The 15799-nt window shown below is 44.5% G+C and overlaps 1 protein-coding gene across 8 annotated transcripts in view; it reads left to right on the forward strand.

Annotated features, from left to right (window-relative positions):
• PDE10A (phosphodiesterase 10A) overlaps positions 1–15799 on the forward strand; it is a 1305213-nt gene that overhangs the window by 858463 nt on the left and 430951 nt on the right. For all 8 annotated transcript variants that reach the window (XM_078648625.1, XM_078648626.1, XM_078648627.1 and 5 more), the window contains one exon: positions 11793–11935. In XM_078648625.1, coding sequence (XP_078504751.1) covers positions 11793–11935 — 143 coding nt within the window. The remainder of the gene's footprint in view (positions 1–11792; positions 11936–15799) is intronic.

Consider the following 15799-nt stretch of genomic DNA (forward strand, 5'->3'; position numbering starts at 1 on the left):
TTCCGAGGAGTGAAGTAAGGTCCTGCATCACAGTGCATCATGCAGCCTTGATTCCAAAGAGCGATGTGGGGTCCTGCATCAAGTTGCATCATAATGCATCCGTTTCTGATGTTGGTTACATCGCACTATATCAGTTCTAATGGGAACCACAGCTGAACTGGCAGAGCACCTATATCCTCACTTCCAAGGGTCAAGGACTTGTCATGCACCAGTTGGGGTTTTAGGCATCACAATGGGCAGAGCCGAGGTGCAGGGTTAAAGGGTGTTTAAGCTTGTTGTGTCCCTGTGCCTCAAGAGAGGAGGCCAGCCAACTAGTCCTTTAGTCACTCTGGTAGTCTTGGGTTCAAGGCGCAGTTCCAGTCCTCCTTGCTGAGGTAGCGGGCCAGCAAAACAGCTAGGCAGTCCTTCTAGCAGAAGGGCACCAGAGCAGTCCTAAGTCTTTCAAATTTCCAGAAATGATTTGAGGAGCCGGTCTGAGGGTCACCGTTTTATACCAGGTGCCCACTTTGAAGTGGGAGAAACTTCTGGAGTTTTCTCCTACCGAATTGTCTGAAATGTCCTGCCTTACTGGCCTGGTCCCAGTCTGTCTAGGTGCACAACTGGCTAGTGTTAATCTTTTATGTTTGAGCTGAGACAGTGCTTTTGAAGTGCAAGTGTGGTAGGTGATGGTTGTCCCCCACCCCCCTAATCAAGACAACAACCAAAACTTCTATTGTGATTCTTTTTGGAGGTACTACACAAAGGCCAACTTCCAACTAAACCTAGTCATATGGGCCAGAAACAGGATCCAGGTACCAAATGGTTAGAACAAGAAAATTCCAATTTTCATAAAGTGGCTTTTTTCGGAATTGTGACCTAAAATCCAACTTTAACATTAAAGAGGGGTTTTAATTGCAATTCCTCAGACACCAAACATGACTTTCCTACCTACTGACAATCAAACGCTATCAATTATTAACTGTAATAAGGTAACCTAATGTTATCCTATGGGAGAGGGTAGGCCTTGCAATAGTGCAAAATGAATTTGTCAGTTTTTCACTACCAGGACATATGTAAAAGGTAATGGCATGTGTCCAACTTCTTAAATACACCGCACTGTGCCCTATGGGCTATTTAGGGCCTACCCTAGGGGTTGACTTGTATATTAAAAAGGAAGGTTTAGGCTTGGCAAATGGTTTATTTTTCCAGGGCAAACTGGCAGTTTAAATCTGAGCACAAAGGCTGCAATGGCAGGCCTGAGACCGGTTTTAAGTGGGTGGCACTATAAGTGCTTCAGGACAACTGGTAGCATTTAATTTCCAGGGACTTTGGTACCTGTAGTACCACTTTAATAGGGACTTACAAGTACATTAAATGTTCCAATTGGATGTAAGCTAATTTTTCCATGCTCAAAGGAGAGCGCTCAAGCACTTTAGTGCTGGTAATCGGTGGTAAAGTGTGCAGAGTCCTAGAGCCAATAAATACAAATCGGCAACAAAAGAGAGAAGGTAAAAGTTTGGGGCTGACCCAGCAGAGAGATCCAGGTCTAACACAGCCTTTATTATGATTTCCCATAACAAGGATGTAATACTTTGTTTCTTACATATGTGGTTGTTTAATTTTCCAGTGTTGATATATCTGACATCCAAGTAAGACGTGTATGGTAATTTAATTTAATTTGTTTTTAAAAACTAGATTACTAAGCAAATAAAAGCTATTTTTGTTGCAAACTGCATATTAACTAGGGTGGTGTCCTGCTATGCAGGGGAAATCCAAGAGCCCTAGTCTTGTATAGCCAGCATCATAACCAGAGGCACATCCTAACAAGCCAAGACATATTCTCATATGACCATGTGCTGCCTCGTATGCTCATTACTGTCTCATATGCCCCGGTCCAAACTCATGTGTGAACTACTGCCGCCTCAGGTACCCATCCATAATATGTTTAACCCAGCATCACAGTCTCAGGACCTCCATCATATGCGCTACCCTCGTATGCCTAGACACAGCCTCTTATGTATACTCTGTTATGCTCATTTCAAACCTAGAAACTTGGAAATTTGGTGAATGGAGATACTAGTAGAGGATGACTACAACGTGGGTACAAATAAACTGAAACAGACACACCTGTTATGGGACAAAAAGACCTGGAACGCAGAAGACACAGCCACTGTGACTGAAGTCCAGTGACACTGGGAACAGCGGTATATAGATACTGGGATGGTGGTTCATGGACTCTGAGGTAGGAAGACATTGAAAATCAGAAGTTCTTTTGGTCTCGCAAAAGTCCCAGAAAAAAGTAGTGGGGCCCTCCTTAGCATATGCAGTGGTTTACTCCCCTATAACTTCTCTCACGTGAAAGGGAACGGGCCTATTGTGCAATAAAAACTGAGATGTACTTTTTGCCATCTATGACTGCATATATGTACACAATATATGAATTCTTATCAGAACCAAACATACCTGTGTATCAACTTGTCTCCGAACCCAAAGCTTTTACACAATAGGTGAGTCTCCATTTATAGCAACAGCTATGAATTTATGAATATGTAAAAGTGTGTGTGCTCATTGAAAGCGCGTATATTGATAAGTTACTGTCACAGGAGCCTGCAGGAGGCACAGGAGGTGGCACGGGAGCAGCAATTGTGGTGCTAATTGCTGCTGTTCTCGCCGTAGAAGTGGCGGCCTCAACACTGTTTTAGTGTTGCTTAGTGTTACCCCTGTGCCCTCGTGAAGTCTGCAACCCCCAGTGAAACCTGCTACTTGGCTAGTTTGTGGCAGCTTGTGAGCCAGGAGCATTACGGTGGATCTGGAGGAACCTGTGGTTTATCCAGGTCAGGAGCCATACAAGTGCCCTTGCAAACGCCGGGAATCGTAAGCTCCTTTTCCATCACAGCAGGAGCCTTAACTATCACGGCGGGAGCCTTATCTGGTCACCTGCATCTGGACATCTGTCCTGTCTGCTAGAGCCACTTGCGGAGGCAGCCACGGTGAGAGTTGCGAGTTCTGCCGGAATCGTGGGGGGTTTTGCTTTCACCTGGCAGCACTTTTGGAGGATGAGAGTCATTTCCTCATGGAGTGGGAGTCGCAGCCTAGCACAGAAGCCGCAAAACAACTGTAAAAACAAACTGCCAATTTATCTCCAGCAGTAAGCCCTTTCCTGACGGAGCAGAAAACTGGCGGAAGATTATGGATTTATAAGGATCATAAGTAGAGAGTGGAGTCTGGAGGAGTGTGGAGAGTGAAGGGCACGCTATTGCCGGAAATTTGGTCTTTCTTCTCAGATCAAGTGTTCAATCGTGTGGTGGCAGGAATCAATCACGCAGGTCCGAAATTCAGGCCTATATCCAGAGTGAGATGACTTCCAGAAAATTACGCTCAGGGCGAGTGCTCTCCTCCTCACCCAGCCATAAACAGAGAAGATCTTTTAGCGGCACCAGACAATTAAAACATCTCTGCTATAAATCCCACCCTGCTATTACTGGTTTCTTTCGTAAAAAGCCTCGGATGGATCCTGAGGTGGCAGCTGTGGTCCAAGAAGGCCAGTTCTTTAACTTTCATCCTGTATTACCTTCAGTTTCTTCCTCATTGCCCCCCACAGATTCACTGGAGCTCCAAGGCAGCCTTGCTGGGGGCAGGTGCAGTCTAGCGGAGGGTCTCGGTCCTTGGGTCAGATTACTGAGAGAGTGAAGTTGGATCCAGTGAGCAACTGTTTGATGCTCCTACCGGTGCCCCTTTGGATTTGGATCTTCTTGCCAGCCAGCAGAGTCAGTCAATTACTTTAATAAATAGGCCAAAGCGGTCAAAGCAGTCAACGAATGAACAGTATGATGGAGATTCTACCGGTGGTTTTATCACAGCGGATGGGCTTCCAAAAGGGATCAGGCGGGGATGGCAACCTGGACGACCACCTTGGTGTTCCCTCGGTGGAGAAGGCAATACTATGTGAGGAGCCATAGCTAGGGGAAGACTTTACACTCCCTGACATTGATATAGAAGCTCAAAAAAGGGTCTTGGGAGACCGTTTCGATAGTAGGCATAAAGACAACCAGTTAATGAGCGGTCATAGATATGTCAATTCTCCAATTGTAAGCTCCTCTCCAAGGCGCCTTTCCATGCCTCTCTTATACAGTAGCACAAGTCATTTGATTGGTTCCTCCATGGAGTCTGGCCATGATGTATTCTTGCCTGATTCTCAACCGAAATGGGGAAATGAGAGAGAGAGGGGGCGCCCTCAGAATATCTTGTGTATATTGAAAACATTTTAAACTCCATACTGTCCTTATTAGATAAATCTGTTTTGAGTTCTGACCACATACTGGAAATGATTACTGTAATGCTATTTGAAATGCAAAAGGGAAATAAGTCTGTCACCCCTAAATCTATCCCCACGATTCTCCCCCACACGGATGAACAGCCAAGGGATAGGCCGGTATCATACCTTCCCTCTGGAGAGTCGAGAGACGTCTCCGTACAGGCAGGAATTACTCTCTTCCTGGTGCCCCCCACCGCTCCTGTATGCAATCTTGAAAAGGAAGAGTTATGCTTAAGTACATTATTTGAGGAGGTCGAACTGAGTCCCCCTTTGGAAAAATCCATCTTGAAAATCTTCCCCCTGCTAAAAAGTGTAGATTGGGGGGCACCGGAGAAAATGAGAAAATCAGGGGCCTTGCCAAGTAATCTAAGCAGGTGGGGAGGGCAGGGGGGAGGAGGAGGCGCTAACCCCTCCGACTACCTCTCAGGTATACTCTCCCACATTGTCAGGGAAGGGAGGACAGAAAGTAGGCAAGAGGGATAGCCTAGTATCAAAACATAAGGGGGAAAACATGAAAAAGAAACACACAAAAAAGAGACGATTCTCCAAACGGAAAGTGTCAAAACTGCACTTTTCCTGGATTTTGGACAGCCAGAGCGATGTCCATTTAATAACCGAGAAGGAGAAAAGAGGCCCTAAAACTCCACCAGCAGATGGCAACCCAAGGGGATCTATTATAGCACCCACAGCATTGACTGGGAGTTTGGGGGACTCAGGACCAGAAGTACCTTCTTTTACCCGGTCGCTGCAGTCCCTCCAAGGAATCCAGCCCTCCTCTAAGGAGTAAGTAGACCCCTTGGGTGGGGAAACGCACATGGGTTACGGGGTCCCCTCGCTGCATACAGGGATGGGGCCATTGACTATTGATTCCAGGGGGGACGGTACCCAAGAGGGAGGGCCCAAAGCCCCAACTACATCGCAGGTCGGGCCAAATAGAACCCCCATAGGGACCTCATTTCCGCCTGATGGAAATATTGAGGTCCCAACTCCCAATACTATCTTATACTCGAATATCCAACATCATGGTGGGACGCAAGTTGCCAGCTTTATGGATTGGGTCTCTTTATGGATTCCAAGGAGAGACGTCCCAAAGAATATTAGTGGGGCACTGCCGGGTTTATCTCCCATGGTGGATTTCATCTGGCAATTTGATACTGAATCCACCCCGGTAAATAGAGGTTCCATTCGTAATTTATTTTCGGAACTAGAGTCACTAAAATTGATATCTAGCAAGGATATCTTAAATGTGATGATTCATGTACATGACACTGTTCCGTACTCTAGGGTTACTGTTTGTTCCCTGATAGTGGCCAACCTGGTTTTAATGAACTGTGAGTTTTTATTTTTAAAAGTAGGCTTGATGTAACACCTGTGATTGAATATGAGGAAAATCAAATTGCGGGCCCTAAAAGCCAAAATCTGAAAGTTTCTAAGGGTACTAATTCAGTGGCACTAGACTCATTGGGCCCCAAAATAGAGTATTCTGTGGGCAATCCTAAAGATATAGTGGTTTCCATGGACTGGAGGGGGCGTTTAATAAATGTTTTGCCCAACATAGCAGTTGCCCCTCGGACTCCAGACATAGAAGATGAATTCGCCCAGTGGAGTTGTGTTGCAAGAGCCCTGAATAACACCCATGTGGATGCAGTAAGGAGCGCTCCATTAAGGTAGCCTGGGTGGGATACTTTTGTCCTGGAATATGGCTGGTCTGGGACCCAATGAAATAAAATTAAATTCCTTAAAAATTATGAATCCCATAATTATATGTCTACAAGAAACGTGGTCTTGCAAAGATTTTGAATGTGATGGCTATTTTGTATACTCGTGCTATGCGAAGCGATCGGAAAGGGGACATGCTGGGGGGGTATCTATTTTGCTTAAAAACTCCATTAATTGGAATCAGAAGGTTTTCTCCCACCCCTCAAACCTCTGTATATGCTTGAAGTTGGCATGCTTGGGAGATTCTGACACGCCCACCCCCTTCCTTGTGGCAAATTTGTATATACTCCCTGGGAAAAATTTTGATCATCTTTTGCCTGTATTTTTTTCGTTTATTAAGGATATAGCTACTAGGGAAGATTGCCCCTAGTGATGTTAGCGGGGGATTTAAATACTAAAATTTCAAACTCTGCCTCTGAGATTTATGCCAATACTGACAAAGAGGAAATTTGGCACATTCCCGAGATTTTATTACCAAATAAAGTAAAAACAGATATGCGGGGTTTCTTTTTGCTCGATAGCGTTAGAAATCTAGATCTTGTCATCTTAAACGGGAGAGTGCCTGCTGATAAAACAGCCCATTTTACCTTTTATTCTCAACATACTCTGACCCTTTTAGATTGTGATTGTTTCCTACCAAATGTTTGGGGCTTGTGATAATTTTTTTGTTAGCCCGTCGATATGGAGCGATCATAGTATAGTGGGTATGACAGTGGCCTTTGATCTACCCACATTGGACCCGGGGGACGCCGGTCAGGGCTCGGCCACTTTTAACAAAGGAAATGGTCGGTCCTTTTGGACGCAAAAAAACATTGCTGGAGTAGGCTCCATTGTGAAGACGGTTTATGTAGAAAAGCAAGGTATTATTCATTCTAACATTATATCCTTCTTTGAGGCTCAAATGAAGATTTGTAATTTAAGCTCCACATCTTCTGAACCTCGCACGTATAAACAAGATATGTCCCATATGATTTCCTTAAAACAAGCAATTAACCATCTTGTTCGAAAACAGCATATACATTTCTTCCATGGTCGACAGCAGGAAATCAATCGCTTCAAGCGAGTGAGAAGACGCCTCATGCTCAGTGAAAAAAGAAGGGAGCTTGATGTTAAGTGGATAGGGCTCAGGGAAGTTGCAAGGGCCAAGAAATCAAGAAAATACTGGCACTTGATCGCTGAATATTGCGATTCAAGGCAGAGACCTACACTGATACCGATTCCCGAAAAGGAATGGGTGGATCACATCTCTGTATTATATGGAAATAATGGCCCCGTTTCTCTTGTGTTGACTGATGGGGTTAAATTTGCGTCTGCTGCATTTACTGAATTTGGCCCCCCCGCCAGGAAAGGAATTGGTAAAATATATAAAGATCGCTAGAACCTCCAGCGCACAGGGGCCGGATGGTATCCCAATTGCACTAATTAAAAAGGAGCCAGAAGTATGGGGTGATTTTCTAGAGCCACTCTTTAAATATTGTTTCTTTATTAATAAAAAAAATCCCCCATTCTTGGAAGGGGAGCATTATAGTCCCTCTGTATAAAAAAGGACCAAAAACGGTGCCGACTAGTGCTAGACAGATTGCCCTCCTGGATGCCTCAGGCAAATTATTTGCAAAAAGCATACTATGCCATTTACAACAATGGGTTTATGATCAGGATATTCTTCCACCGGAACAAGCCGGCTTTATAAAGAACCATGGCACCCTAGATAATATAGCGGTTGGTCAGACAATTGTGGAGAAATATGTTTTCACCCGAGGGATGCCAGTTTACACAGTCTTTATTGATTTCTCCACGGCGTTTCACAAGGTGGACCGCCAGACCCTGTGGAGAACTTGTCTCCCTTGGCATACCAAATCATCTTTTGGGTCTGATTATGGAATTGCATACTGACACCTGGTGCCAGGTTCTGATGGGAGGTTTGCAGGGGTTAACATGTAAAATTAGAACGCATAATGGGCTTAAGCAGGGTTGTCTATTAGCACCACTTTTATTTTCTTTGTACATCGTTAATCTCCCTGGCGCTCTGAACTCCGGAAGGGGATGCCCCCAAAATTGGTACAATGTCCATTGGGTCTTTATTGTATGCAGGCGATGTTGCAATATTTGATCTAACACCCATTGGCCTACAACGCCGTCTGGACGCTCTAAACAAATATGCAGAGGCTCACTTCTTGAAAATTAATATTGCAAAAAGCAAGATTTTGGTTTTCTGTAAGAAGGGGCTCATAATAAAGAGATGTTTAAGATGGATGCTTGGTTTTGAAAAACTGGAACTGGTTGACTAGTATGTATATTTAGGGAAAGTTTTTTCCAAAACAGGTCAAGACTTGGAGCATACTAAACATTGTGTTAATAAAGCTGTCTCCCAGGCAAGTGCATGTAACAGATTTTATAAAACTTGCAGGAGACGCCATTTTAGCCATGGCTTATCCGTTTTTTTTTTTGTTTTTTTTTTTAAACCTTTATTGTAGCATTCAATAAAATACAAGTATGGGCCTACAACCGCAGGGGCCGGCCGCTAAACAAATTAAGACCCCCTATATCACAGTACCACACAGCTCATCAGCCGACAACCCTGAGGTCCTGCAGCGATTCAGGATAGAACTTGTATTAGAATGCACAACTGAGTCCCAGGATGAGACAGAGGTTCCATTTTATATTATTTAAGGAAGGATCAGGTGCCAGACAATCAAACAGAAGAGTACGGGGGACAGGACAAGAGACAGGATATGCATGCAAGAACCGCTATAATGGAACATGGGCGCCAAAGCAAATGGATCGGTGCGAACGACAATACAATATACATTCAATGTTGAGCGCCAGTCCTCAGGGCTTGCCCACCCGGGAATCAGGATATCATCAAAGCATAAGCACTAAATACAAGTACGCGTTAAAATCCGAATGATTCGCAGACTATACTGATCCTTTAAGGAAAAGAAAGGAAAGGAAAGAAAAAGGCCATAGAAATAAAAAAAGGCAAAATAAAAAACCCCCTCCCAACCCCCCACCCTGCACCCCTGCAAATGGCTACAGCCGAACCCCACTAGCAGCGTGCCTGTCGCCCCTAATAACTAAAACCCTAAAAGTAGGAAAAAGAATGGAGGAGGACTTATCAATTTGGGCTCCCAGCCCCTTTAGACCCCCCGCCAGAAACAGACACCCCCTATCTCTAAAAGATCAACGTATGACAACACTTATAGAAGAAATTAGGGGGCATCGTAATACACCGCCCAGCCTTTTAGATCAAACAGTTGCAATTCGAACACCCGTAGAATCCACTCCTACCTGTCCCGACCCAGTTGATCTTAACCCTGGCCCTTCCAAACCAGCACACGTACCCCCCCAAGTGAGACCCAAAAACACACAAAGGAGGAAGAAGGAAGAAGGGAGTCATCAAGAATCAATATATGGCGACACAGAGACAAAGAGTCCACAAGAGCCTCAGACACAGAGGAACTCTCCCTCCTAGATGGACAGTCACAATGTATCTTGCCCAGGAGTCGTAAAGTCACCAAGAAAGGAGAAGACGACCACAAATTGGATGGAAAGTCAAAAACAAAAGTCTCCAGGAGGGGAACGCCTTTCGATACCTCCAGAGTCGATAGTGGTGGAAGGTTCTGCAATACACTGACGACCTCGGGAACACTGTCCTCCAGGGCACCATCCGATGGTTCCAATACTCGCTTCCTCACAGGGTTCTCGCACCGAGTCAAAATGGCCGCAGTTTGAATGGCTGCAGATTGCTGTTTCATCAGTAAGGCTGGGTCCGGTTCCACCAGGATCATCTCAGATAGGCGCGCGTCTAATTTGCACAATAAGACATCCACATGTGAATGAAACGCCCTAATTTCTGCCAATATTGACCTCAGCGATGGCCCAAGCACCGTACGATCCATATTTTCACGCCCGACACCAATCACAATCACCTCCCGGGGTGAATCTGGTATTCTTAGGGGGGACAAGCAGGATCACGAACGTTCAGATGCGGAGGGTGACCAGTCCTTATTCGCAGCCACGGTCAACAGGATCATGAACGTTCAGATGCGGAGGGCGACCAGTCTTTATTCGCAGCCACGATCAACCCGGTTAAGGCCGCAGGCCAGAGACCCCGACCGATCGAACCCCGGCGAGCCCAATACCAGGTCCGCGGGACGGGGACCCCCACCCGCAGCCAAGAGCAAGCAGAGTCATTCCTCCATCGATGCTGAGCAATAGAAACGATCGCTGCCAAATTCGGGCTTAAACAAAGCCTCCACACCAATTGACCGGACCCAGCCTGGGTCTCCCGGCCGATGTTGTTGCACTGCAGCCAGGCTGTGAAAGCACTCGAGGCCCCGGCTTAACCACTGGAGTAGGCCACAATCTTCAACTCGATGGAACTTCGTCAAACCAGCCGATAAAAGTTTCCGGATTTCACCATCGGAGTGCGGAACAGTTCATGCACACAAAGGCTAGGCGTAAAGTCAGGAGGATGTCCAGGATATTATGGCGGGGTACGGAGGTCGGCGGAGCCGGGAGCCTAAGCAGCCATCTTGTTTGCTGACGTAGCTCCTCCCCCCGTCTTATCCGTTTTTAAGGTTAAAATCCCACCATCGTTAATATATGCTGCCGAGGTGATGGACATGAATTATTGGCTCTCGTTTGAAAAGGCGGAAGGCCGAATTATGCGCCAAATTTGCAATTTAAATTCTTTGGCTGCCCCACATGATCTGCGCCTTGAATTTGGATTAGTCTCGTCCTTCATCTTAGCCCAGGCAGCAGTTCTCAGGTGGGGTAACTCTCTCTGCTTGGGGGAAGAGGGTACATTTAGGGCAGCCCTGAGAATAGAAATCTTTGGCACTCTAAAAGAACAATCAACGTTTTTTAGGTCCTTTTTATGTGCAAATGATACTTTCGGTCTTAGTTTAATTCCTGCTACTCCTATGTCTAGATCTGGTTTGAAACAGTTCTTAAAGTAGTTTAGATCCCCTATCAGTATGGCGAGAGACGCTGCTTTAAGTAAATCCAGGCCCAGTAACGTGGCGGCCAGTGGGAGTGCTTTGGGGAATAAACCACAGCCTTATTTAGCTTGGAATATCCCTCACGGGATCAGAAGGCTGATATGCCTACTGAGACTTAATCTGCTGCCTTTAAGAGATGTTACTGGCATCTGGGATAAGACACCTAGAGAGAAGAGAATTTGTGAATTGTTCCAGTTGAAAATCCAATATCTAAACCACGTCCTATTTGTATGTTCAAAGCTGCAAAGTGCCAGGCTAGTGTTTTTAAAACCAGTATTTTTTAGATTTAATATTCACTCTGCTCAGGACACAGGTTCTTTGGTCTTGTCCCCTCCGAATGAAATGGTTTGTTTTAAGATATACAATTTTTTTAGAACATTTTTGCCTATTTAGTAGAACATTGTCCAACAGTAGTACTCTGGTCACGATTTAAAACCGATTGGTTGGCTATCTGATTGTTTTATGTATGCATAGCATTATTTGCACATTTCTTAGTATGTTTGATATAAGAATTTTTATCAGTCAGTCATGTGATTGTTTTATGTATTATAGCATTATTTGCACATTTCTTAGTATGTCTGATATAATTTTATAGCAATGTATAAGGAAGCAATTTTGTATTGTATGTAAGGTTTTTTTTTAATTCATGGCGTGTTTTTGTGGACCTCCGTAGGAGTTCCAAAACAAAATAAATAAATGAATGAAATGAATGTGTGCTCATTGTGCATATAAATCCAAAGTTGATGAATACAGTTATCACTTTGTATTCGTTCCAGATGTATCACAGAATTCGTCATTCTGAGTACATTTACCGAGTCACAATGGAGAAACTGTCTTATCATAGCATTTGTACAGCAGAAGAGTGGCAGACCCTGAAGCACTGTGAACTCTCAGCAACCCTCTGCAAGGAGATTGAATTGTGAGTAATGCTTTATTGAATGGTGAAACATCAAGTCTGGCCTTCTTCAAGTCACCCCTTCAGCACAAACAAGAACACTGTGTCACAGTGCCCTGTTCAATATTAGTTCACTGGAGAAAGCGCTTAATGCATAATTTGAAGGATGTATTGTGTTTCAACTCTAACATATTCCTGCTCACTCTGATATAGATATATATGTGTGTGTGTGTGTGTGTGTGTGTGTGTGTGTGTGTGTGTGTGTGTGTGTGTGTGTGTGTGTGTGTGTGTGTGTGTGTGTGTGTGTGTGTGTGTGTGTGTGTGTGTGTGTGTGTGTGTGTGTGTGTGTGTGTGTGTGTGTGTGTGTGTGTGTGTGTGTGTGTGTGTGTGTGTGTGTGTGTGTGTGTGTGTGTGTGTGTGTGTGTGTGTGTGTGTGTGTGTGTGTGTGTGTGTGTGTGTGTGTGTGTGCGCGCGCGCGCAGTGGCAGCTGGTATTTACCAGCGGTGGGAGACGGCACACAGGGGAGAGGGGGCATGAGATAAAATGAAATACACTGTCTGCCGCCTCCTGCGCTCGGTCCTCTTCACCTGCAGATCAGGAAGCACCCGCCTCCCGATAGCCAATCAAAATGCTGCAATGCAGTGTTGTGATTGGCCTGAGCACCATCGATCGGCGATCAGCCAGAGGAGGAGTGTGGCTCAATGGTTAGAGCGGCAGACCCTGATGCAGAGTTCTGGCCAGGGACCAGGGTTCGATTCCCGCCTCGGCGGGGTCTGGGGCTAAATTTCCTTGGACCTGTTAATTCTCGCCTCGGTGCCTATTCTAATCACGGGCCCCACGCTGCAACTCTGGGCAATAGCTTGCTTAGCCTCCACACCGGCCCCAACAGCGCTAAGGATGCCTGGCTTCACCCTGGGGGTGCCCACGAGTGGACACTTCACAGGGAAAGCCAGGAGGGGTTCCACAGCGGTATGAGTATCAGCGCCAGGAAGCCGCAAAGGCGACACCGCAAGGTGACCGTCTGGTGACAGTGCGCTCTTTAAGTACCATGACATTTGCATTTACATGTTCTCCATACAGGCTGTAATGCAGCCTGCATGGAGGGCATACAAAGTGCGCATGACAGTTTGACCGGCCCAAGAGTGCCGGCCAAAGCGTCATGCGCACTGGGAGTGGGCAAACCTCTCCTCCCCTGCCATGCTCTGTGAGCAGAGCTGCACCGCCTCGCCCCAGCTGAGCAACGACGTAAAAACAAAATAACATTGAGTTATTATAATTTCATTTGTACCCTTTTGACCAACCGCCTTAGCGGAGGAGCTACCCCTAAGTGTGGGACACACCTGTTTTCAAAAGGCCTCATTTGTTGTACTGTTCGAATCTATTGTAATGTTAGCACGGGATAGGTACTTTGGACCGCATTGTCATAAAGCAAGCATCAAATGTTTAGAAATTTTATTTATTGGAATGTTTTATTTCCGTGTGCTATTTTTGGTAGTATGAAATTCATATCTAAGAGTAGTGCACCACTGCCCCACCAGATAAATAATGGACGTATAATTCGTTTTCGACACAACCACGATTCTAATTCTTAAATAAAGTATGCCCCTTTCTTGGGGTTTAGGATGGAAAGCTTTAATTGAATGGCGGACCTTTTTTAAAACAGCGTAATCCCCACCAGAAGCTGGTAAACCTGCTTCCTGTGGGCAACTGTGTTCTGCATCTCATTTTTGCAGATAGGGAAGTTGAGAGAAGCGTTTAAATGTGTGGTTTCATATCCGACATAGCTGCAGTGATAGTCTGTGCCGCTACCCTAAAGTTACATTTCATGACTTCAACCCCAGCCCTTGCCAGGAAATGCCACTGTGCTCGAAAAGTAGCAGATGAAACAGTTGATTGAACTTCCTCGATCAAGGCTGTAGCTCAACTTTTTAAACCAAGACGTAGTCTAGTGAGCAGTGACCAGAGCAAAAGAAACAGAACCCTGCCGACGCTAGATCAGAATAGGTCCCGTAAAGGGATCCTTTAATTTTTAGAGGGCAACAATAAGCCGTTTCAAAGCCAAAACAACACTAGGCAGTCTTGAAATGTAATGTTTATTTATCATTTCATTCATTTTTTTTTAAATATAGGATTCCATGATTTTGGAAGTTTAGTGAAAGACATTACATATTTTAAAATCTATACACAATTCAGATAAATACACCTAATAAGGTCCCACACATTCCACGCACATCACTCTCTCAAAACCACAATCCTATCCTTAAGACTATCATTCACACAATCTTTCATATCCTCATACAAAAAACAGGTACATCAGTGCCTCTACGTGAAGTTAAGATGGTCAACAAAAAAACTTTTTATTGGCGACAGGATTTATTGTACATCCTTTGATCCTGTGGTCCATCTTCCATCTACCCAGCACCCCTCTTTGTTTATGAATTGTTGACCATCTTAACTTCACGTAGAGGCACTGATGTACCTGTTTTTTGTATGAGGATATGAAAGATTGTGTGAATGATAGTCTTATGGATATGATTGTGGTTTTGAGTGAGTGATGTGCTTGGAATGTGTGGGACCTTATTAGGTGTATTTATCTGAATTTTGTATAGATTTTAAAATATGTAATGTCTTTCACTAAACTTCCAAAATCATGGAATCCTATATTTAAAAAAAACATGAATGAAATGATAAATAAACATTACATTTCAAGACTACCTAGTGTTGTTTTGGCTTTGAAACTGCCTATTGTTGCCCTCTAAAAATTAAAGGATACCTTTATGGGACCTATTCTGATCTAGCGCGGCAGGGTCATGTTGTTTCTTTTGCTCTGTTTACTTCCCTTACCTGCCGCCATTCCTAGCCCAAACAGGGAACCTCCTTCTATATTGTTGCTAGTGGGCATTGACCTCATAGGAATTTAGTCTTCAATAGGTTTTTATACTAATCTGCAGGCCTTTTTAAATGTTTGTTTTTCTCGTGAATCCTCCTTATTACATGCAGATGTTACTTTTTACAATAAATTAATGGTCTCTTCAACACCTGTTCTGTCATTTGAGCCTAGATTTGTCAGACCCCTATTCTTGTCCTTTTTAGCTCTGACGCTCATTGATGGACCTTTAGTAGAAAATGTTGGCTTGTATCAGCCGTGCCCCATCTGATGGCTGGTTCTGGTAATGTTTGGTAAAGTACTTTGCTAAAATGAATTTCAAACAATAACGGAACAGGCGTGAGTTTAGTTTGCTCCTACCACTCATGCTCCTTTAAACTCCTGGAGCATACAGTTAAAAATTAAGTTTCCTGTTTTTAACAGAAGGGCATGTTCTTAGAGTTCAGCGCTCATGTCATTTGAAAAACAGAATCTGTCTGTAGTTGGTACTTAAAATATGATTTGCAGGGCCTTCGCATGTTCTGAGCTTGTTGTCCTGGGCCCTACAAAACCTCTAAAATACCTGATTTAAGCCTCAACATTGCTGCCCAGACTACATATTTGACCAGGTTCAGATGTTCCTTTCTTGGTTGCTGGTAATTCCTGGGAATTGTAATTCAACTGCGATCTTGTCTCACATAGTCTTTCCTCAATATGGCATGTAAAATCTCTTCATTAATGCACAGAAGGAGGCTGAACAGCGTAGTTTCTAGGGAACCACCGTTCAATCTCTTCATTAGTGTACAGAAGGAGGCTGAACAGAGTAGTTTCTAGGAAAACGCCGTTCAAAATGCAATAATCAAAAATTCCACATAAACTGATAATTTCCTAGCCAGTTTATTGTAATTCTCTAATTGGTCGGAATGTTAACAATAAACATGGCGGAAACATGACTGACCGACGTCCCGTCAGCGGTCCCGACCGACGTCCAGTCAGCGGTCCCGACCGCCTGATTATGATGC

Source organism: Lissotriton helveticus, chromosome 6 (genome assembly GCF_964261635.1).
Source record: "Lissotriton helveticus chromosome 6, aLisHel1.1, whole genome shotgun sequence".
Classification (NCBI taxonomy): domain Eukaryota; kingdom Metazoa; phylum Chordata; class Amphibia; order Caudata; family Salamandridae; genus Lissotriton; species Lissotriton helveticus.